This window comes from Pyrgilauda ruficollis, unplaced genomic scaffold (assembly GCF_017590135.1).
Source record: "Pyrgilauda ruficollis isolate IOZ18807 unplaced genomic scaffold, ASM1759013v1 scaffold19, whole genome shotgun sequence".
In the NCBI taxonomy this organism is placed as follows: domain Eukaryota; kingdom Metazoa; phylum Chordata; class Aves; order Passeriformes; family Passeridae; genus Pyrgilauda; species Pyrgilauda ruficollis.
The window spans coordinates 9936697-9961963 of NW_024518095.1; the positions used below are offsets into that span (position 1 = coordinate 9936697).

General features: G+C 37.3%; 1 protein-coding gene across 1 annotated transcript in view; it reads right to left on the reverse strand.

Annotated features, from left to right (window-relative positions):
• PAWR (pro-apoptotic WT1 regulator) overlaps window positions 1–25267 on the reverse strand; it is a 72353-nt gene that overhangs the window by 31662 nt on the left and 15424 nt on the right. Inside the window, exon 3 of the mRNA XM_041465610.1 lies at window positions 3524–3652. Within this exon, the coding sequence (XP_041321544.1) occupies window positions 3524–3652 (129 nt within the window). The remainder of the gene's footprint in view (window positions 1–3523; window positions 3653–25267) is intronic.

The window sequence follows — 25267 nt, forward strand, 5'->3', positions numbered from 1 at the left end:
CTATTTTCAATTTTGCCATCTCTGCTAAACAAGAGCTAGATTTCTATAACTGCCAGACACTGAAGATTTCTAGATAAAGTAGAAACTTGAACTTTTAAAGTAGTAGTTTTAACTATGCTTGTCTTTAGCATTACGGATTTTTTTAGCTCATTTGTAGGAGTTCTAGGCTTATTGATGTATGACTTATCACCCTCAGTGAGCATCCCCATACACATCACTGGAGTAGCCCACAGTACCATAACTCACAAGATCAGAACAACCAAATAGGATTTTAGTCCTACTAAGAACAGGAGGAAAACCAAGCAAGAGAGTCAGAGTCAGATATAACACTTGTGTCTGGGAGCGAGTTTAATGCTGAGGTGAGGTGTGCCTATCCACACTATCTTTTTCTATAGTTAAATAACAAATTCTTTGATTGCAACAGTTTTTCAGTGCTTATAACATTGCCAGACATACCATCTTCTATACTGCCAATACAAAATAATTCAGAAGATGATTTCAGTCAAATACCTCTGCTTCAGGGAAAATACTCAAATCTGCTGTATTTTTAGATCTATTCTTAACAAACATGGTATGTCTGTGCTTTGGATGAAGAACTTCAAATTCAGACAGAGTTTTGAAAAAATGTACATATTGCCTAAGAAAATGAGAACGGCAATCTCTGACAATATTAAAAGGGAACTGAAAAATCAGATTAAGAAAACCATATTCAGCAACGTATTTCCTCATCAAATATGAAGTCAATACCATTTTATTTACCATTTTCACAATAATTATGTATTTACAAATTTCATTAAATTATAATAAGAAGGGACAAATGGGGAAAATAGCTGTAACTACAGAAATGTATTTATTCTGCTTAGTACGTGGAAGTAAAATATATATTAGTCAATGGCAACTTAAAATTAGCTCTTACATCTACAACAAAAGCTCTACTTTTAAAAGGAGTATTAGTCTTGGACAGAGTAGAATCAAAAGGAAATTAAGTCATTAAAGCTGAAATTAACACTGCTGTCAAATTCTGCTCAAAATGGGCAAGTTCTAAGTCTTCTAATAAAAAGTGAATTGACAGAGCCAGTAGTAAACTGATTAAGCCTTAGTAGCTACAACTTTCTAAGGTTCCATCTGTTCTGTACATGCGCCACCCTGGGCCTTTGCCAGATCCAAGACCTGGGACTCTCTTCTGTATTGTTGGTGACAAGACACTGCTGCTGTGCTCTGTCAACAAAGAAGTAGTGCCTGCTGGAATAGAGGTGACAAACCTGGAAATGTACAATACAATTAATACAGACAGTTTGGTAAATAAAAACTTAGGTTGCTGGTCAAGAAGAATAGAAAACAGGGATGAAAAAAAAGGAGGGCATGGGAATATAGCTAAAGTATTATATAATACCACTAGGAGAAGCTAAAAATTAAAGCTTTTGCAATATCTGCTGAAAAAGTGAAAACTGAGTGAACACTGTAAGAAACAGTCTTATAAACAACTTGGAAAAAAGCATAAAAACTTTCCAGCATGATGGCTCCTGACAAATCTGCAAAGACAACAGATCTGGTTATATGAGGCATACTCAGAGGAGACACTTTGAAGAAATATTTTTGTTGATGTTCACCATGGAAAAGAATGGTAAGAGCGTAATATCAGAGCACTCCCTCTGGAGAACAGTCTGTTTACAGTAGAAGCACTGTTAGAATGTGAAAAAAGTTATAAAAACCAGAAATTTGATTGACAGAATACTGCATTTCAAAGGCACTCCCCAAAGCCTACTTAAGAAAGTAATCTCCTCTTAGAATTAAAGAAAATGTCCTGTGAATAAATCACTGGTGAAAAGGCAGGAAATAATAGTGGACCTGATGGTCAGCTTTCATAGTGTACAGAACAAGCAGAATACTGTCACAGGAACCTGTGCAGGAACTGTGCTTTTCAATGTGCTTGGGGAGGAGATGTCCACAGATGCTATTCAGAACAGAAAAGATACAGATCAACAGTTAAAACATGCAGGACTCCTTTATTGGGAGTGACTGGGAGGTGGAACAGGAGATTAAATTCAATGTACATAAGTATAGTGTACCTAAGCGAAACGAAAGGTGAACATGTTTCTAAATTTACACAGGCATTGACCTCTGAGCTTGTTATTCTCACTCACAGATAAGTTGAAAAATGTTAAGTTAGATTAGGCATTCACAATATAAACATTAAATTCAGTGCTCAGGAGACAAATAGGCTTCAGGAATTATTAGGAAAGAAACAGTAAACAAAACAAGCCCCACCACTAGACGACTGTATGACTGCATGTTATACTGAATGTTTCATTGGTTCTGGTTTTGGGTACCAGACAAAACAGAGTCAAACTGGAAAGTAGAGAATGTTATTGAGTAACTCCTGTATGAGGAACAACCAAGTAAAATAGAATTCTTCAGCCTAGGGAAGAGGCAGCTGAGAGGAACTATCCTCCCTCTGCAGCATTCAGCCACATAAAGAGGAAGCAGTTGTTCCCCATGTCTTCCACTGGACACCTTGCTGAAATCACATGGAAATATGGAAAATGACAGATGCAACAATAACAAAGGTGATTGATCTTAACATTCCAGGTAATTAAGGTGTAGACTTCTCTGCCACAGGCTCTTAACGTTAAAGGCATCCATGAACAGATGAAAGACTGCGCAAAATTTTAGAAGGAAAGTGCACCCAGATCCACCAATCCAGCCATGCCACCTCTAGTTACAGATGGTTATAAAACCACCCATGAGCACCATGTGCTTGGTTTGTTTGCACGTTTTTCTCCCTGTGCATGTGCTGTTGCTCTGTTAGAGTCAACAGGCAGAGCTGGATGGCCTCAGTTTGTACAGCTGGGGTTGTACATGCTGTTAGGTAACAGAAGGAGAAACAAAACTGGTTAAAGAGACTTAGGGCACTCAGGAAAGAGACAGAACATTTGCCACAGGTGGTAGAGTATGAAGGAGGGGTGTACCAGGCAAAACTGGCAATGTTTTGATGTCAGGGGGAGAGGACTGCAGGAATGAGTGTGGTCAGGGGATTGGAAATCAATAAAAAGGGAGACAAGGTTTCACAGAGGCACGGTCTGTTTACCCTAGGAGTTTGTGTGTTGGTTTCAATTCCAAAATCAGTAATTAGAAGTCAACTGACAAAATAAATTAGGAAAATATGTCCTGATTACCTAGTCTACCTCCAATTAATTGAATATTCTAAGATTGTCAGTATTTTTCACTTGAATCTCCCAGTTTCTCTTCCTCTCACTAAATAGTAAGTTGTATGATGAACATCAAAACTATTACCTTCAAGACCTCTACAGAAACAGAAGATTCTGTTGTCAGACTCTTCATCTCAGTAGTATTAAGTTTGTGGAATAGAACCTCATACTCTATTTTCAGCAATGTATCAACTCCTGAACTTTAGGGTTTTTTTCATGTAGTGTATAATCTAACGTTTAGAAATACAAAGAAGAAAGTAGTACAAGTTTTAAATCTGAGTAAAATGCCAAAACAAACAATGTTAAGATCTCACCTGGAGTAAGTATGAGCAAGAGGTATCTGCACTGGAACTCTCATTTTGTATTGTATTCTGCTGAGTAATAGCATCCTCTTTCTTTCGTTCCTTCTGCCCCGCTTCATCATCTTCATACTCATCAAGGCTCTAAAATGAAAAATATTTGGTTATTAGTTACAGTCTTTGTATGTTGTTTCACATGCTTCCCATATTTCACAAAATTCATGCATCAGTGAATATCTTCAAATATTAATTTGATATTTCAGGAAAGTCTAAATAAATGTTGAAACGCTTCTCTTTCTTCATGACAAAAGAAATAATCAAAACATGATCCATTTTGACAAAGGTTTAGACAACACTGTGCAAGTTCAGTGCTAATACTGCTGTGAGCAGAAGCTTGGACTATACCTTAAGTTCCTTCCATTGGAATGATTCTACAACCCTGTTTGCCATGTGCAACCTTTACACAAGAGATTTTCAGGAAATCCAGGAAAGAAAAAAAAGTTAATTGTACTCTTCACTCAAGAGCTGATCTTTTTTGACATAGTGGCACCTGCTGAGGTTGAAGTGTCAGTCTCAATAACCCATGTTAATTTTGGCCCTCTTGGTTTTCACTTTTTTCTTTGAAAATTTACCATTGAAAAACCAGTAATTTTTAAATGATTTGGACAGTCATTAATTACTCACAGTTTACACTTATATGTAATGTTTTGACTCTTTGACACAAATGTTTCATACTAGATTTGCTAAAATACTTGCTTTGAGAGGATTACATTTCTAAAGCACTGACTGCTGCCAGGCCAGAGACAGTAAAAGTAAGAAGGCAAGTAACTAAAAAAAAAATTAAAAAAAATCACTATTACTGCCTCTGTTCTATCTCAAAGCCACATTAAGGCCAGGGTAGAAATGTGAGGACTCAACCAGCTTTGGGCTAAGTCAGCTATGTTAGAAGACCAACTTAGAGCAAACAAAGCTAAAAAAAAAAAAAATCCGACCAGGACATCACAAGCTGTTTGCCAGCACTCTACATTAGAACAAGACGTGTGAAACCTTGTTACAGAAACACAGGGAAATAACCAGTTTAAGACACAGAAAAGCTTCTGGATTGATGTACAGTACCTTGAGAAACAGAGAACAGGACTAGCAGAGAACAAAGATGAATGTCAAATTATTTCAGTTGACATTTCTAATGCAGTAAAAACAAAGTATTCTGAGGCTCAGGTACTGACAATCTCTCTCATCACCTTACACAAAGGACAAAAAACTATCAAGTCAGAAGTATATAATGAGACTGCTGGAATACAGTATCTTTAAAAATAAAACCAGTGTTATTTGCTAGCTGAAAATAGCACTAGTATATGAAAAACTAAGTCCAGCTCCTCCAAAGCAAACACTATGGTGATACACGTGCTAGAAAACTGGCAAACTAGAAAGGGATATGTTTCCACAAGTGAACCTGAATAAAAGCCATTTAAACTCTCCACAGCAGTGCTCATGACAGCAACACTAATGCAATTTCACTGGTCTACTTCTAACCAACCTTTCAATGTAACTCATGCAGACCTGATCCTATCACTAAGAAAGGCACACTTAAAAGGTTACTATGGCTAAATCATTACACATTCAAAAACACTTTAAATGAGTCTTTTCTAATAAAATAATTATAAATATTTAATGTAATTCTTTAGGGTCCATCTGTAACAAAGCATTTAAAAAACACTGCCACAGTACATTCTAGGAAATGATTTTTAAATCAACATCCTCCACCTTTTATAAATGGTAAAACTTGAAAATTTTGATGACAAACTTAGGTCCTAATTTATCCCATTATCACATTAATCCATTATGAAGTGACACAATAAAAAATAGTAAGGCCCTACTGCAACAAGAAATGGAGTCATCTTTGCCTCTTACAAAGCCAGCCTTGTTCAGAAAGAACTAGGAGGCTCACAGAAGTTATCATGTAAATTTTAACCAGTGTCATGCAGATGTAGAATGATACTGTGTTAGAAAAACAGAAACATTTTCAGATTGGTCTTCCGGTCTCCAAGTTGTCATGGCAGAAAATGGAAACAACTTTGCATTTTCAAGGGAAAACATTCTTTAAAGAGCAAAATGAAGCTCAAATATCAATATTGTAGGAAAAAAGTCTTAGTAGTGATTAAGTAGATAAGTGTACCTTTCTCCACAAATTCTCTCCTTCAGATACATGTGTCTCAGGAGATTTCCAAAGACAATGAGGGCTCAATAGAAATATTTTTCTCTGAATACAATTACATCTGTAATGAAGAATGGTCTTCTCTCTTTTAATATAAGACCACCTGCTACTAACTATTCTTTTAGCAATTTTGAACAGGAACAAAACTGGTATGAAAGTTCTAGCCATATAATTTTAAACTAAACATTTTCAGTTGGGATTTGCCAGCAATGTCCATTCCCACCCTTTCCTTTCTTCTCAGGAAAGTCCAAGATCACCAAAGTCTGCAAATCAGAACCATTGAAAGGTATTCACCCACCCCAAATAATCCATACTTCCAAGGTTAAAGGCGTTCCCAAGCATGGAACAGTTGGCTGAACAGTTCATGTAAATCTAATTCTCTTTTAAAGGCTATGGGGCCTTGCTCCCCACTCCAGTTCACTGCAGCAGGTGTCCCACCAGCTGAGGCCAGCACAAGTCTGAGTGGTCAGAACCACAGAAGCACCAGGTTTTTTATTACTTGGAAGAGATGAGGTGCAAGAGTCACGAGCACAGGTTGACAGTCACCATCCATGGCTGACAGCACATTTGGCCAGGGCTGCCAATGCCTTCCTGCCCTAAAGCAGATTCAGAGTCGCGCTCAGAGGCTGCGGTTTCCCAAACACAAAGGTTGTGTTCCCCTTCCAAACATGCAGACACACCAATTCACACAATGTTTACAAAATACAGGCTGAGCACAAACCAACATGCTAACAACTACATAATTTAAACCTTTTACTGCCTTTTAGGAAGTTAGTAAGTTTTGCTTCAATAACCATTAGCCTTAAAAAGGAAATCCACTTGTTTTGACTCATTAAATAAGTGCTCCTATTAAAAATATCCTGCTTATGCACTTCATCTTCAGTTTTTGATTGCTAGCATTTAAGTTCTTAGCTAATTTTTAGAGCAATAAAAATCAATAAAACCACATTTCACTTTATGGGTGAGGGTTGATACATTATTATTGAAAAAATTTAAAATGTTTCAAGTGTTGGTAGACGCTTTAAAAGCTGGGTTTTTTCAAACTGCCCTGCAGCTGAAATTGCCTCAGCCCAACAAGGCATTTCAATTAGCTGGATTATTGTGTTGTTCACATTGCAGGCTCTCTCAAATACTGCACTCTGCTGTAAAAACTAGTTTCACATCATTGAACAAGACATAAGTACAGCAATTACTTTCTCTGTCAGCACAGCAGAGAAATGGACTTGTAACCACTGAGGTGTAATTCTGACCCATTATATAATTCCCTCTGTCCATATTCCCTTTCCTCTGCTTTTTTATTTTGCCACTAGGCACATACCATTTCAGATTCTTATTCTCCATTAAAATCATCTGAGTTTTGTACAGCAGATATTCAATGTGACATTCCCACATCTGATCTTAATATAAGGAATCCACAGAAATTTTTTAGGTTTTCTAGGATTTCAGTAGATGTTTGAAGCTGTAGTATAAACATTTTTTGTAAACCTCTAGTATGGAAAATACAAGCAGAGTAAGATGCTTTCAAAGGATCAGACTGAGGAAAGAAACTGCCACAAAGATATCTCCACATTCCAGCACACCACCTCCTCCAGTTTAAGGAGACACTGTACAAAGAACATTTCTAATGATTCACTGGTTTGCCTCCTATAAATATTTGTGCATTGCTAAGAACAAGCAAAAGCTGGGGAAGGGCTGTTTTTCCCTGGAAAGAAGCAATACTCCTATCCTGAGCAGATCAGTTTATGAGTATGCACAAGCTGCTCTCGCCACAAGAAATCACACTGAGTCAAAATGTCCCCATTCCCAGCCCCTTCCTGCACCAACCTGCTTCTGCCTTACAGCACGTAACTGAGGGCTCCCCAGCTCATTTAATTAAATGTCAGTCAGGTTTGGTTCAGTAGTTTTAATAAGCTCAATTGATTTGTGCCTGGACCAGATACAAGCCCATTCAAACTATTTATTTTGCAGAACTCCAGGAATGGTTGTGCTACATCAGCTGTTTGAAAATGATAAGCACTTGAGATAACACCATATTTAAGTAGTACAGCAAGATGTGCAAGCAGATATGTACTCTCAGTAAAACCTCGTGTTCAGCTTCATATTGGGCAATAAACAGAAACTCCACAAGCACCATCAGTTATCTCGATGGGCTTTCCTAGATCAACCATGGTAGTAATGCTGAAGAGGAAACAAATCGAGGCATCTTCCCATTTCCCTGAAACAACTACAAACAATTTAAAGAGGCAATTTTAAAAATTCAATTTTACCATAAGACTATTTCCCATGCTGAGAAAAAGTTCAAAGTGCACTATCATAACTTCACCTCAAGAGATGGTAAAACTGCAAAGTTTTCTATTAAATGTAAATACTTTCTAAAAGTTTCAACAGTAGAAATACAAGACAAGATATAAGAATTGTTTTTAACTCTGAAAAATACTTATCCAAGCAATTAACTACTGCAACATACATTTTGGAATTCAACATTATCTTTCTCTCGGCTGACCAAGGAAAACCTGGAAAACTAACTGCAAATAAAAGACAACTATCTTAGACATATCTTCCACATGATTTCTCTATAAGCACTCTTCTTACTGCAACACTGAGAACCAAATGCTTCCTTGCTTTACCATGCACAACTTTGATATCCGCTAAATACCATCTTCCTATCTCTGTGCATAGTATCAAATGCTTCTGTCAGCACCTCCCATCAAAACCAAGCAAAAATCCCAAACACCTATGATTTAAGATTACGTATCTTTTCCTCTCTGAAACACTAATTTTAATCATATTTGTAGCACACTTTTATTACACTGTCCAGACAGCGCCCAAAATATTTAAGTAAAACACGTTTAGAGTAATAAAATCTTTTTATTGGAATGACAGTATAATTGGAAAAACTGCATCTTTTTCACTCTTCAAGCCTTTCATCACATTTCACTTCCTGAAGTGCTTTTCTTTACAAGTTGAAAACCATTCCCATAGACGTGAAAACAGATAATGTTATTCCTAGGAACTGTCTAAAACCTACAAGCAGTTTTATCAATTACCGAGCTAAAGATTTTATTTTTTAAGACTTCAACTATCACATTAAGAGAGTCCAGAAAAGGATACTGAACTCCAACACCTTATCTGCATGACTTTTGTGCACTTCTGAAAGTCTCCATCTGTAACTGAAGCGGTCTAATATCAACCATTAGTATAATCACAAGCATGGATTTTTAACATAGAAGAGGAGCAAAGGCAGGAATCTTTGGTATCTGAGATCAAAAGAGACCCTAGGACAAGAATGGGTCAGTGCCCAGCAGGTGGGCCAGAGCACAGCTGACTGCAGCCATAGGATTCGCTCATCCTTGACCATGCTGCCAACAAAGCAATCCTGAAAGACAAGCATCACATAGATCAGTGAAATGCACATCTTGCTCTACAAAATTCACAGCATTCCTGATTATTAGTACATTTACATTTTTTGTTTAACTCTATCCTTTTCTCACCCATAACAAGAATTTATAAGTACCTACTTTGTACATTCAATTATATTCCAGAGCAAATACAATTTAAAGTCTCAAAATCCTCTTAGAAATGTTTTGGGTAAAAAACTCAGCATATTTGTCTGTATTAAGAGCAAAATAACAGAGTATTTTGAATTCTTTTAAAGCTTTATGTAAAACATCAACTGCATCAACACCAGAATGTCAATTATCCCTCATTATAATAACAAAAAGCAGCAATGTTTGCAGTTTGTTATTCATCAAAATACACTGTTTGGTCACCAGTGTTTTCAAACATACCACAAGAATGAGTTCAAAAGTCAAATGTTTAACTTAAACTAATCGCCAAAAAATCCTTTATCACAAGACTTGTCAAGAATGATTGGTGGTTATGCTTAATTTAACTACTTAGTACACGATAAGAAAGTCACAGAGTAAAATTCCAGGGATACACGAAAACTTGTCTTGCAAAAGACAAGCTATCGAGCATTATTAAAATCTTTCTAGAAAAGAGAGAGACATAAAAATAACGGATTGGCAAATATCAGAATTAAGCACCAAACCATTTAACACTAAACTCATAGTTAGCATTTTAGAGCCCTTCTGACTGATCAACACCTAAGAACAGAAGCATCAAGCAGCAACAATGACTGAGGATCCTTATGCAATGACATCCAACTGCTTACACCTGTTCCACAGGGAAATTATTATGTGAATAGAATTATGACTCATCCGGAAGAAATCCCAATCCCATGCTCTTAAAATGCGAATCAACATCAAATAAAGGGTGTAAGAAAAAAGAAGCCAAAGCCTCCTAATGCCGTTGGTATGATCTGACTTTCAGAAGTACAGGGTCCTTATGTAGCACACCCCTGTGTGTCAAGAGTGAAAATAAAGAGCTCCTCATTCAAATTTTGCACACTGCTCCTTACTTCTATTTTGACAGTAACATGCCTTTTCCCTCCTCTGCTGATGGTGGACATCTGGTATAGAGTTAATAAGAACTACACTGTCTACACAGAAATCACTAATAGTGTCGAACATATGAATCTAAAAGTCACAGAAATGGTACCAAAAATCACACACACACAAGTGGAGTCAGTCACCAAACCAGACTCATTAACCTCCTAATTAACATTCTGAAATGAAGCATCCTATCTGAAATGAAGATGGCAAACCAGTGGTTGAGCAGAAGAAATCCGGTAAAACAAAGTTTGCCTGGTTCAGCCAGGGGGGAAAAACAGATATCTATTAAAAATATTTGTACTGTTCAAATAAATATCTATTAGTTTGCATCATACCACAGATGTTAGGAACCAACAATCACAGACTGCAGGAGCAGAAAAGAGAACTCTTCCTGGATGTATAGAAAAAAGTGATCATTTAGATGCCTGATGCTCGCCTATGCTCCTTTTTCTATTAAACTTGCTCCTGCATTAGGTAAGATTTTAGGAGATGTTCGTATTAGAGGGCATGTAAACAATGGCTGAAAAAAAGCCACTCAAGCAACATATAATGGAGTAAAAATGTCTGTAACCACCATCACTTTGACTTTCACTGCCATGTATTTCTGACAAAACTTAGCAAACAGAAACAATGCTCCAAATGAGAGAAAGATTTATTGTCATGTAGCAAAAGATCATACAGATTGAGCACCCTTCTCTTTAAAGCCACAGAAACAGGGAGAAAAAAAATCTTGGAGAAGATTAGCACACTATTTTCAAAACAGAATTATTCCTTTTAATGTGACCATGTAACACAGAAGAATGTTCTCTCCCCCAGTACATCTATGGTGCTTCTAAAGAGAAATAAAGATGAGGTCAGTACTTGAAGAATGTTCTAAAAGAAGACCAAACAGGTTAATCAGTGGAACTGTATTTCTAACTATCCTGCCCCCTAAAGCATGCAGTTTGTAGCCATTTATGCTGTCTGAATATCAAGTTGCATTTAATTATTTTTTTAATGCAGTGACTTCATAGGATTCTGCTCTCTTGCCTGATGGGCTAGTTGTCATTTTTCTTATTCTACTCACTGAATCTCATTCAATGTTTACATACAGTGGGTGTGGGATTGTCAAACTAAACAAAGGCAAAAAGGCTGATGAAAACCAATTGAGCACAAGCAAGCCAGGACAACAGACTCAGAACCCATCCCAAAGGGAAAAAGAAAACTTTTTTTGAGAGTTGCACTATACTTCTCATTCAGGAGTGAGATCTTCTCAAACTACAGAAAAACTGATTAAAAAAAAAAATCAGGTTTTCTGCTCTTCCAGCTTCTTTTGAGTCCTAATACAAGTAAGTGTACTAACCAGACACAGATGGACTCTACATTCAGCCGTAGGGCAGAAAGGGAAAAGTAGTACTGAAAAAAGCAGTTCAAATAGGATAGGCACTTATCTGGATGAAAAAAAAAAAAAGTTTGAACTTGATTTCCAAGGCAATAAAGAAGCACTTTTGATGGACTCAGCACTGTTGTCAGGAATAGATAGCACTGATCAAAACTGTGCAGGCATAAAAAGTACATCTGTGGTACAGATATAACCAAGTAAGATGAAAAATATTTCAAGTTGTGCTCGTCAATATTTTAACTATTTTTTTAACTATTTCCTGAGAGAATACCTTATACCTACAAATTAATCCTAGTGACAATTCCGTGAAGCTGTTTCCCAACCTAGACTTCCAAAAACACTCTTTAGCTCTGTATTTGTAGGGAACTCCTCTTCCTCAGGAGCACTGCCAACATTTTTTTAATAAATATATCAATGTCCAAGGATCTTGATGGAAATCCAGTCCAGGTCCTCATAGTGCAATCTTACATGCTAACAGCCTAACAGTCTTCTGTTACCTACACTTGCATCCTTGCTTCTTATGGAAAGCGCGCTCAGAAATCCCAGCTCTTTTGTACCCGTATCTTTCTGGAGTCACTAGTGCTGGTGGATGTGTGTGTGTTGTGTTCCAGACAGTAATTAATACTTAGTAATAGATTCTTTAAGACATGAAAGTTGCACAAGTGTGAGGGAGCTAACTGAAGTTTGCTACAAGTGAAATATGCAGATTAGTTGCCAGAGTAATTCAAGGACTAGACAAAACAGGCAGTTACCCTTCCACCTAAGCAGTCAGCACTGCATACAGCCCTGAGCCAGCTCAGCAGGTGTCTGACTCTTCCCATTCAAAAGCTCTGTGAGGAACTAAGGGAACTGTGGTATTGACTTGGGAGTGAGGAGGAGAAAGCGTGGGAGACAGAAAGAGCTGTGGGAAAGGCTCACAGAAAGAACATGTAGCTGATGCCTGGTGAGAGGGAGCTACTCAAGTAAACAGATATTACAGCAGCAAAAATAAGCAAGCAAGCAAAGGACACATCTGTTTCAATTGGTCTGAGAAACAAAACTACACAAGGTACTTGTTTTTGGTAGTCTTTCTGTCACTGTCAGAGTGGGCTGCCTAATTTTCCCTGCAACATGCATCCAAAAATTTTCATATTGTGATTACCAGGTCTGAGACAGAGCTGGGCACCAGCACCAGCTTACTGTTTCCAGTAGGTAAGAAAACCTAGGACTTCAGGGTGGGAACATGCAAACAGACAAGACTTTGCCACTAAAGAGTATTTCATGCGCACACTAAACAGTACCAGAAGTTCAAGTACCTTAGTACAAAAGTAGCATTTGAGTATGATGACCTCAGAACAGAGAACAACAAGCACAGACAAAACCAAACCCATCCAAGTGTGAGGAAATCATAGTATAGGATCATAATGGGAGGAATGAGTCACGTCACACAGTTGGTTCAAAACAACTTCACTCACTGGAACCTTACACTACTGTAACTCATTCCATAAGAGAGCAATGCTATTTCTACAGGAAATCAAACCAGAACAAAGCATGAATAAATAAAACATGGAAAATGCTGGATAAATAAAAGCTTACATTCACAAGTGCAGAATTTATACAAAAAAAGGCAATTTTCCATGACTGTTATTTTAATTGTTGAGTGACCGGTAAGTTTTTGGGGTTTTTTTAGCTATAGAGTTACTTGCATACAATGTAGTGTAAGCCTTGGCCAGGTCTTCAGCAATCAATTATTTGTATGTCACCCCATCTAGACACAGATGACAGCTCAAGCAAGGAGCCTGAGACCAGACAGCTTAAGCAAATCATTAAGATTTCAGCTTATAAAGCATTTATTATCTTGATTCATAACATCAACTGTACCACGCATTTCTCTACTCCAAAATACGAATATTGGGTAAAGTCTTCTCTTCTGAAATACTCAGCCCATTACTGGTGACTGGGAAACTTTCTACAAGGTGACACGGATTTGCTCTGTGCTCCAGACCCAAGGCACTGGCAAGGGTCTCCCTTGCTGAGGCACAGAACAGAAGGGCTACGTCCCTTCCCCCCTTTCTATTGAGTGTAACGAAAGCGTGAGGTTAAGGTTAAGACTGATGCAAAATTAGCATGCATCATGTTTGCCATGGTAACTGTTCACATGTGTTGTTTTCTGTAGACCAAACTGTGGTAAACACAAGGTAATTGAAGCTTTACCATTCCTCAGTGAAAGAAAGGTAAACAATTACAGGCAGCCTGTAGGTACCACAGGGTAGAAGCATTCATTCCGTTACCATGGAGCAGCCCCGAGCCATTGCTGTGTCCAGCCCAACAGCCTGTCACTCTGACCAAAGAGGATAAGGAGAGGAATTCACATGAGTTCAGAACACTGGAAATGGGATTCCATTCAATTTGTCTTGTATAATTACCTATCACAGCCAAATGAGAGTTAAAATCAGACTTTTGTCTCTTGATTTAAAGAAACTTAATGACAAAAAACCCCTTTCAAATATAAACTGATGCCCCAGTAGGGATCTTCCGGTTGTTAACAGGAGGACATACATGCAAAAACAACAAAATAAATTCCCCCCAGCTACTGCTACACTTTTAGTCCAATCCAAACCACAGGAAAGCAAGTAAAGAAGTATCCGAGGAGGAGTCAGGAATGAGGATTCTGCTGTTCACGTTATTAAAACATTTCTCAGACTACAAGCTAAAGCCTGTAATAATGTCGCTTGGAAAACAGAAGGCTGAGTGAGCATCTGAGGGTGAAAAGGAATGTTTTTACAGGCGCAGTTAGTAAATACCACTGGCTCCTGCAGACATTCTTCCTTAAATGGAAATTAACATTGCTTTAGGTTAGAAAAGAATCTCTTGATACAATAGAAGTGATAGGGTAGCTATTAACCTTTTAGCACCTGCACTAAATGAAACAAAAATTAGCAGAAGGCTTTATATATACAGTTTTCTGTTCAGTAAATATTTAAAACTCTTTCCCTTCCCTGCCACATGACTCTTGGCTGTAGATCTGGAAGAGCAAGGAATCCCAAAATCTCACAAGAAATATTAAAATAATGTGGAAACACAAGGTTTCTTTGCATATCTATGTGTGAGGGCACTAGACAATTTAAAGAAAGGAAACTACTCTAGATACAATCAGAACTGAACCTTCACCCTAAAGTTGAGCCAAACTTTATTTCAACACTGAAATAACTCTTCATTGCTTTGATTTTAATTCTACTTCCTATTTTTTTTATTTTCATGTCCGCCTGTAACTGCTTTGTCCAGCCAAGAAAACAAGACTTCTCCCTCCCCCAAGATTCCTAAGAAATTTAACAACATAATGGGCAAGGGCTGAGGTTCCACAACAGCTAGAATCAGCAAGTGTCCATTTAGCTATACTCCAACTCCCTCTTTCCTGCTCCTGCACAAGGGCATCTACCAGTCCTCTGCATCCCCTCTGCGGACACTGGCAAATCATGTCAGGGTAATTTCCTAGCAGAAAGGTACCTCTATGAAAGGGAACAGTATTTTGTACACCTTGGTCTACCTAACAACAGGATCAAATGGGCACCAGGACCACCACAGGCAAGTCAGGTAAAAGCAAGGATCTAAAGCAGTCTGGACCATGGAAAAGGATAAAATCTCACAAAATTAAAACCTCAGCAATTCAAACCAGAGAAACGGGGGTTCAAGAGAAATCCATCTAAAAGCACATACCAACATTTAACATTATTAACTATTTTGGGATATAAATAGTGTCCCTGATAATACTAAACACCATCTATATTTAGAGGAAAACAAACTGCTAATTCAGACTTCAGAGTTCCATCACAAGGCCCAGGTGACTTCTTGAATCTGCAGGCTGTGTGTGCTACAGAACAGTTTTCCCCTTGTAAACAGCTGCTATTACTGTAAGCTGGAAGAGGAGGACTACTACAGAGCTGCAGAACTCACCCATGCAACCACTGGAAGTTTCACCACTATGCCACATCACGGCATAGCCCTGTGTTAACATTCCTCAGGTAAAAAGCCCATCAAGAGTCAAACACTGGATTAACACACTCCTTCTCACATGTTCTTCTTCTTGGCTCCACGTGCAGCAGGGCCATTGCAACTCAAAGAAACCTGCCACACAAATATAAACGAGCAGAATGGAGAGACAAGAACAAGATGGACTTAACCTGTCTTGCCCAACACAAACAGCATGGAGTCAGAAATATCTACAGTCTGATCAAACAGCCCAGCCTCATGTTCTGCTCATCCTGATGCCTCCACTGCCCATCCTTCTGTCCTGGCACGTTTACCTGTACAGGAACTGATCCCACTGTAAATGAATTCAGTTAATCCCAAAAATGCTAATCTTCAGACCTGCCACTTGCCCTATTATTATGACAGGTGCACAAACACAGCTGACAGCACAAGGACCTGGCCTAACTCCACATGAAATTTGCAATGAATTACCCCTCCCTTGGCACAATATACAAAAACACATTAAAATATGTATACCTTGTATATATATATATATATAGCACACCTCACATTAGTGACTTCTCCTGCTAACATATGCAAGTCATTTTAGGAAAAAATATCTATCCAAAACAAGACCACAAAGGATAATAATGTACTGCACTATGCCCTACACTGCGAAGATTTTAGTATTCTCTTATTTCTGCTTTAAGAAAAATTTTCCACATTTTTTAACTTTTCATAAGTAGAGCTTTGTACACACACACACTTCTATGCCTTTTTTTTTAACTGTACTTGTGACATAGCTTGTAAAGATAAAAACAAGGGATTCATAATTTAGCTGCAGTCATTTATGCCTGGAATATACATGGGGTCTAGGATTTTTCTGGCTATCTTTACTTCTATAAAATGTAATATCTTATTAAATGGAGTTAGGATAATGAAAGGCTCTGACTCTCTTCTGTAGCTCCTTTGCTATTTATGGTTTGTGTTTGAAGACACTTTCTAAATTGTGGAGAAGAAAGCAAGACACAGGTACATCTATGCAATTGGGTTAGAAAAAATAAAAACACACCTTGCAAATAGGATGCAGACTGATTCAATCGTGCATTTCCTTCAACCTAGTAAGATTTTGTTGCAAGAACAAGTACATTACAGGAAAAAAAAACCCAACAACATACAAAAAGCCACGTCCAAAAAAGGGGCATAGAGCAGCTTGCCTAGAAAAGTAATCTTTATCTCTGGAGATTTTAAAGAACACATCAATGGAAGATAAATATCAGGAATAACACAGGTGTAAGAATGTTGTTAGGACAAGATGACAAACTAGACAGCTCTTCAGGGCTCCCTGCAGCCTAATTTTCTAGGAGTTTTCAACAGTAAACTCTTTGCAGGAAGAGTTGCAGTGGCAACAGAAACAACAAATAAGGGTAACAAACCGCACCAAGAACACATTTATCCTCACCAACCTTCACGCATCCATCCCACAGAAACCACCTGCAGCTGCACAGCAAACTGGGAGAAACAAGCATAAGAAGCAGGGCAATTCTGCTCTCACATGTGTGGGATTGCAGCATGCTGGCTCTTCATCAGAACACACAGGTACACATCAAGAATTCCCCTAAGCAGAATATAGTTCAAATCTGAGAAGGTAATGGTCAAAAAAAAAAAAAAATAAAAAAAGAAAGGAAATAAAAAAAGCTGTTCCACACCTGCTTTGCTTAACACATTCCCACTCATTCCTGCCAAGAAAGGACACTAGGATGTTTCTGCAGTGTTTCCCCTGGATGAGGACAACTGCTCTTATGTCACTTCGATTACAGGCTCTTTTTTTTTAAGCAAAAAAGATTTAAATTACACTTTTCACTTCCTGACCTTATCCAACTAACTGTACCAGAGTATTAACTTCAATTACTATTAGTGTATCACAGATACTGAAGAAACTAGTTCACATCTACCTTCCCTGTTAGCTTAATCAAAATTACTACCTTTCTTACAACCTCTGCCTTCCTGCTAACACAAGCTACTTACAAGATAACTAGAACACACTTCTGTGACGGTCTCAATTAAAATACTAGGAAAAAAAGATCTGTTAAATTACACTGCCTCTTCATTAGTCAAGAAAATTAAGTAAAACAGATCTCCCACTAATTTACTTGGAACTGACTTCTATCTAGCTGATCTAGATTTATGAACCTAGAATTGCTTTTGTAATTACAATCCAATTTTATACTCAAATTCTCTGAAAACTTCTCCAATATTCCAAGGTTTCTTAGAAATCAGTATTACCAGGCCAGAGACTACTCTGGACAACTCCTTTGAGAGCAAGTTATCTGGACATGATGATTTTCAAATGTTTATCCTTACTGGAGATGAACCAACTCCCTAGAAAAGCCTTTCTTAATGTGAATACTTACATTTGTTTCCAATGGGCAGAAAACAGAAATATTTCTTCAATACATACTCCTAATGGCAAGTGCTAACCAATGTAGCACAGTAATACCAATCTAACCAGATAGACACAACATGACTTACATTATGACTGAATAATTGTTTGAGGAAAAGAATTTCATATTTAAGTCATACGGGTCCTCCAAATGAAATGTAGCACTTGGCCACGGCCATGCTGCCAGACCTTAGAACCGAAAAGGTTCCTTTAAAGTATCCAAACCTACTGTTTCAAACAGTAGGATTGGATTCTTCTTTCCCATTGTAATGGGCTAACAGCACACCCACTATTAGTAACTCTGCCTGAAGTGACAGAGGCACAGAACCCAATACTAACACCATCACAGCCGGTAACTGACCACAACCCCAAGTCTTAAACACTGGTCCCTTGAGGATCTTCCCTGGCAGATAAATTAAGGTTCTACTGAGAGCAGGACACATCCAACCCAATCTAGAGTGGCCACAGTTCTCAGTAAGAGATGCTGCTGTAGGCTTCCAGAGGAAAGATACGAAAACTACTGGTTGAGTTTATCAGTGTGTGGAGCCAAATGTTGGGAACAGTGAGGATTTATCTGACTCCGCTGGCTTTGATACATAACTTACTTATAAACTCTTAAAAAGAGACAAGAATTATAATTTTTTGTTTTTCTTTTTGATCGATCCAGTGGTTTGTTTTATTTATTACACTCCAACAGTGCTTTATTTTGTGGTTTTCTTCATATGCTGACCCTCCAGTGAGCAACACTCCTGGCAAAGCTGCCCACACTGAACTTTTAATTATTCAACAGCACAGACTAAACATTTACCTCTATTTGCCACAAAGCACATGCACTGCTACAGTCTATTCTTAAAGACAAAAATTTTAATAGAAGTATTTGTAAAGAATGCCTATTTTGCAACACAGCATTCAATTGCTTGGTGAAACCCTCTGGCAAGGATATTGTGCATTCCTAGGAGGATTTAAATTAGTTTGCCGCAGAACAAAACCTGGGTTACGGATAGTAACTTGGATACAGTCACACACACACACACAAAAGAGAACATTCTCACTCCTCCTGATCTTTTTCCTTGAAAAACCACAACTATCAACATGCAAAGTCTGTTTTAATAAGATAATGTGAGGGGTTTTGGCGAAGCAAAAAATACTGATTGCAATATAGTTTCTACACCAAGTTTAACCTGTTTGTACTTCTCAAAATTTCTAAGGAATGTAACTTTGCAAAATCCTACAATATTTGAAGCTGCTACTTTTGAACTGACATTTGAAAATACAATTTACATTGAAGACCCAAATTGTACATCTCAATTTGAAATCCAACTCCTGTTTTTTCCTAAAATATTATTTGAGACATGCTTGCTTAAAATAATTTCTAAGTTGTTCAATCAAATCTCACTTTTATGTTCAGCTAATGAGTAGGGCATCAGAACAAAGACAGGACTTAACATAAAAAAAGAAATTTAAACCAGTCTCATTAAAACAAGGCTTCTCAGCATTCAGCTCCCATCTTCTAGGGAATCTTCATATACATGATAATTAGCTTCCTCAAAGGCTAAGGCTTAAATGTCATTTCTTTGTGTTGTAAATTCTAATTATTCATAGTAAATAAATTAGTGATACTCTTTTATTCCTTAAAGCAATGTAGAAACTTGGAGTAATCGTACAACTGGCAAAAATTAGGAGTTCCCAAAAAGGGAAGTAAAACTTCATTCTTCACATTCCAGCAGACTTAAAAAGGGCTCCATTAACACTAACAGGGAAAGGGCCAGTGACCTAGAACTTTACTTATGGTCCAAAACTATTAATGAACTCTGAAGAATAAGGAGTAATGGGTATTCAAAATCCCAACTCCTGTGATGTAGCAGGAGCATGAATAAGCTGTGCTCTAATTTACTCTGACATGCAGCACATCATGGCTGCAGAAACAGTATGTTACAACAAACCATCTTTCAGGAGTCACATTCTTGGGAAACAGCCGATTCCCGGGGATTCTCACATGACCTTTCATTTAATAGCAAAATACTTAAGAAATTAAACTACATATCTTACATATAAGTCATGAAGAAAGAAAAAACATTGAGGGGGGAAGAACATGCTATTTAGCTTTACCTGAGGAGACAAAATCAAATCGACTTTATGACCGTTCTAACATTATGATTATTTAAATCAGAGGTTTAACCCATCTGTAAATTTTAGATTACGGACATCACAGTTATTCACTACTGGAAGACAGAGACAAACTGAGTATGTCCCTTGAAAAACTGTTAAATTAAAAGGCTTTTAAGCATCTCAATAGTCAGCTCTTGTTCCCTGGACCATTTTATAGACAAACAAAAGCATAATATGAACCAATATTAAAATGACAAAATTATTTTGAGCTTTCCTCAGACTTGTTCAGATTTGGGCTCCACAACTAAATCAAGCACTTGATTAGAATTTGGCTTTCTGAATGGAAACCAAGGAAATAAAATACCATTCTTGAAAACACTAAGCTAAGTTATTCACAACCAGTAGTATCATTCAGCTTTCAAAACCATCCTGCAAAAAAAAACCCACTATGCAAGGCATTCTATTACTAAACATATCTTAAAACTTTTTAAAAGAACATATATTATTCTTACAATAATGGAGTAAGTACTTTTCTATCAGCACAAAGGTGGCACTTAGCTTTTATAAAAACAAGCGCTATCAGATTATTAAGATACCGGGATTGATTTGAAAAGTTATTAAATTTTTCTACTAGTCAGAATAAACATTTAATGCTGTTTTCACATTCAAATTTAAACTACATGTAACTGGGTAACAGACACATTTCTATGTGCATTCCATAATTCACCAAGATTATGAGTCTCCTAGATGGCTCTTGCAAGCAATATCAGAATTCATTAAAATACTATAAATGAGAATACATATCTATCCAAATCAGCACTGAGTATTTTTGTTACTAGAAATACTTCTGATTGCAACTAAAATGCTTCAGTTTAAAGAATGAGGAACAACATAAAAAATATTTCCTACTTAAAGTTACTGCATTGGACATATAATTTGTGGATTCATATTGATTTCCTTTTTTTGAAAGAACAGTTGAATTACGGTCCCCAGGCCCCTGAAACATCTGGAAAGAAAAGGATCTGAGAAAAATGTAAACTTTTACTAGCTTCTGAGGAAGTTACCTCGAGAAATAGGTAATTCTTTCTTTGTTTCTTATTCCTTAATAAAAAAGTCTCTCTGATATGTCTGCTGAACAGTAACTCCAGCAAGGAAAACCAACAAAAAGACACTTTTCTCAGACATGCTTCAACTCACAACAAGGACTAAGAAAACCAATAAAAACAATAAGCAATGCTTTATACTCCCTTTACTCTAATTTAAACATGATTAAAGTAAAAAATCAGAGTAATTTCTGAAAATAGGAAATGAAGTAAACAGCAGGAAATGAGACTGGAGATGGTTTTTAGAGGAAGAGCACATGAAGAAGGGTTTGTTCAGCCTGCTAAAGAGGAAGTCAAGGAGCAATTCAATAGCAACCTCGAACTGTCGGGAGGTTAGTTACAAAGATGATGGATGTTCTCAGAAGCAGCAGATGATAAAGCAAAGGGTACAAAATGCATCAACTGGACACTAGGAACAATATTTCAGTAAGAGAGCACAGCACTGGGTCAGGTTACTCAGAGAGACAGTCGGAGAGACCATCCTTAAAGGTTTTCAAGCCTCAATAAGACAAGGCTGACCTGATCCAGGGCTGCTCAAAGAACTGCTCTGAGACTTCCAAAGGCCTCCTCCAATGAACATTTCTATGCATTTACAGAGCCAGCAGGGCTGCTTGATTTATCTTTCATGTCCTGTCACCCACTTCCCTCCAAAGTGGAAATCTCAGGGTCCACTTAGCTTTTACTTTTCTTACATTTGGGCAACAATGAGATCAATACTGCCTTTTTGAGATGATTCAGGCAAAATGTTCTGTAATTCAAAGCTCTGCATAAAGAAGCATTCAAGCACAAGTCCAAAGATGCATCTAAAAAAAATGTGCAGAAGCAAACAATTTGGGAAAAAAAAAGTCCATTCATACAAGTAATCAGACGCATTTGAAAAGTTCTCCTCAATATGCAAAGGAAAATCTTTTAAAAGCCAAAGCTTATGGTTTTGAAACAGGCAACTGATTCTCTATTATTCATTAAGGGAATGAAGAAAGATGGACTGCTTAAAATGCACACATTTTTCTGGATAGAAGTACACTTCTTCCTGTAACATTTGCTAAAGTTTACCACACCCAAAAAGTGAGCAGCCCTATCCAAACGTACCTTTACTGCTTCACTGTTCCAACTCTTACTCTACTGGCTATACAAACAGATAAAGTCGTGTAAAGTCACAACTCATATCACACACTATATGATAAAGACTAGATATTGAGCAAACGTCTTCCAAATGCACCAAATCCAATAAAGGTCAGCTTCCAATGGATTTGTCATCTTCTAGTTCACTGAAATCAAATCAAAATTGCCATGATCAGAAATCTCTCTCCCTTCCATGAATTATTTTCTGCTCCTTTCTCTCGGTGCATTCACTTACACTGCATTTCCTTCTGCTGCATAACAGTTGGATTGCTTCTTTTATTGGCTTTTCATTATGGAATTTGTAGCTTTATCATTACTGAGAGCAGTAACTTTCTCAGATGCAAGGAAAAGAAGAAATGGGACTCATGGATTCAAAGTTGCAGAGGAAAACCAACATAGAGACAGAAGTTGGAAAACCAACACAGTCACATAGAGACTGCAAATCCTATTCCATGTCTATTGCTGCATGAGAAGAGATAAACAGGTATAGCTTTTGACTGCATTATAAAGTACCTTCTCAAGAGGATTCCCTAACCCTCCCCCTTCAATATGAAAGGACTATTTGATGAAAACAAGTAAACTTCCAGCCAATAAGTATAGTAAGCAGTGACTGTATTGACAAAGACCATGCTGGAAATTGATATTTAAGCAAAAGCAGGAACCAAAGACAAAAATAATGAAATTTTCTGACCAATTCATAGCAGCATAAAATAAAACCAGTAAAGTTTGACTTGGAAATTAAGGCTGCCTTCAAATTAAGCTCAAGTAAGAAAAGCACACCCTTGAGTGTATTTTAATTTTATTCAGTTCTCAAAACAAACTACACTTAGTCCTTCTACCAGACATTAACATCTGGAAGTGATGTGCACATTTCTGGTACAGTACTCTACCAGCAGATACAGCACAGAGATTTGCAGTGTATAAGCTTCACACCTTTTTCTCTTACTATTTACTGTCAAGAAAAGACAATCAAAGGACTTTTTATGGGGACTAAACAGGCAGCTGCCAAACGTCTGAAATGGGTAAGCAGCCAAAACAATTCCTTCTGCCTCATTACAGGCCCATTCAAGTATCTTGTAACAAAAGGCACTAAAGCTTAAATCAAAAATTCACAAGTCTTCACTTAGCTCTGCGGTTCTCTTTCCAAATACTTTAAAACAGTTGAGTGGAAATTGTTCCCTCTTGGTATTTTTCGTTCAGGTTTTGGCGCTGTCGCATTGTGACATACCCACAACAAGTGAACTCCTCCAACACAGTAGCAAGTTTAAATGTAACATGACTGTATGGACTGAATTCCTGGCAAGTTCTTCAGGTCCTGGGTCAGTTGATTACAACAGCAGATATCTACTTTTATTTCAACAAGAACTGACTCAACCATCATCTTCAAGTTCAACACTCCCTAAAAATCAACTAATTCAATCCAACTGTGTGCAAAACACTCTGACTACTATATTAAATATTTAGAGTACAGGATTATCCTCCGAACAATAAAAAGAGCTTTCTGGAGATAAATGCCTTTTTACAAATCCACCTTTCAAGGACAGCTCCATCTTTTGAAGAGGATTGATCTTGAAAGTAAAAGGCACTCATCTATGAACTCATTTAAATTATAAGCAGCAAATGCATTTAAGCAGAAAATAAGCACATTCTTGCAAAGCTTCCCAATTAAAAAAAAAAACCACCAAAAATCTAAACATCCATGATCATACTTGCACAGACTTTCAAAGGTGTCAAAACATTTGACAAGAAGTAAGAAAAAAAAACCAAAAAAAATCCAAGCAGCAGCAAATGCTAATTTTTTTCAGAGCCAAACCATTCCCTAGCTAGTAAAGCTAATTTTTAATTTAAAAGTAAAATACACACAACACACTTTTTCATCCCAACACCACCAGTTCTGAGATCCCATGTAGCACATCGTCTGCCCTGGGTGAAGTACATTTAAGTATCTGCAAAATACCCCCACCCTCTTGCCACATTCCCTTCTTCCCCTCCTCACTTTTTCAACTAATACTTTGACATTACTGGCCTCACTAAACTCAATCCTGCAAATTCCTGACATTCATGTCTTCTTAATCTGAAACGTAACTTGAGGAGATGGTTAACATTTGACCTTTGCTCTACCTCAGACATACCTGGAGACACAAAAAAAGTCCAAGGCATGCAAAATGCATTCACAGCCTGAAAGGATGTTTCATTTTAAAGTTTCCAGCACACAATCTTTAAAAACAACAATCCATTAAAGCTTCTAAAGATAATTTAATAAAAATTTCCCTACAAGCACAGACTTTTGCATAAACATTACAAACTTGTACTGAGAATGAAGACATGAAGAAATAAGTAAGAAATAAATCTCTAGAAGCAGACACCCTGGAGTTTTGGTAAAATTAAGAATTAAAAAACTACCACACCTACCAAAAACAATCAGTCTCATTTCATTAAATTGGATATTACACTAAAGAATGAGCAACAATAGATCATACACTGATTACAGAAGTGGACATGATACCTAACAGGCTATTAAAATATTAGTCAGAAACAAATTACTAAGATTTGTATGGAGGATCAGACTACAGAACAGATCAGAAATAAAGCAACTAGGTACTTAGAAAATAGAAAATCTACCTGCTTGCTCTAAACGAAGCCAAACATTGGCTCAAACACCAGTACCTATACCCTTCTTTATTTTCATCTTTAAGATGAAGTTTTGAAACGAAACCATAAAGATTATTCTAGCTTTTATCCACCCTCCTGCTTTCCGTCATTATACACATACACACAAAAGGACTTTTGAAGATTGCTAGCTACACTTCAAATGGGTGCACTTTAAGTAAGGTTTTTCATTGTTGTACTTTGGGAAAAAAGATTTGCTACAAATTAAATACTCTCAGTGATCAATAGGAAATGTTGTATTGGTGTAACATGTTTTTACCTTAAATGAACTTGTCAGGCATACAGGCTTCACATCCTTTCACCTCTTAATTGCT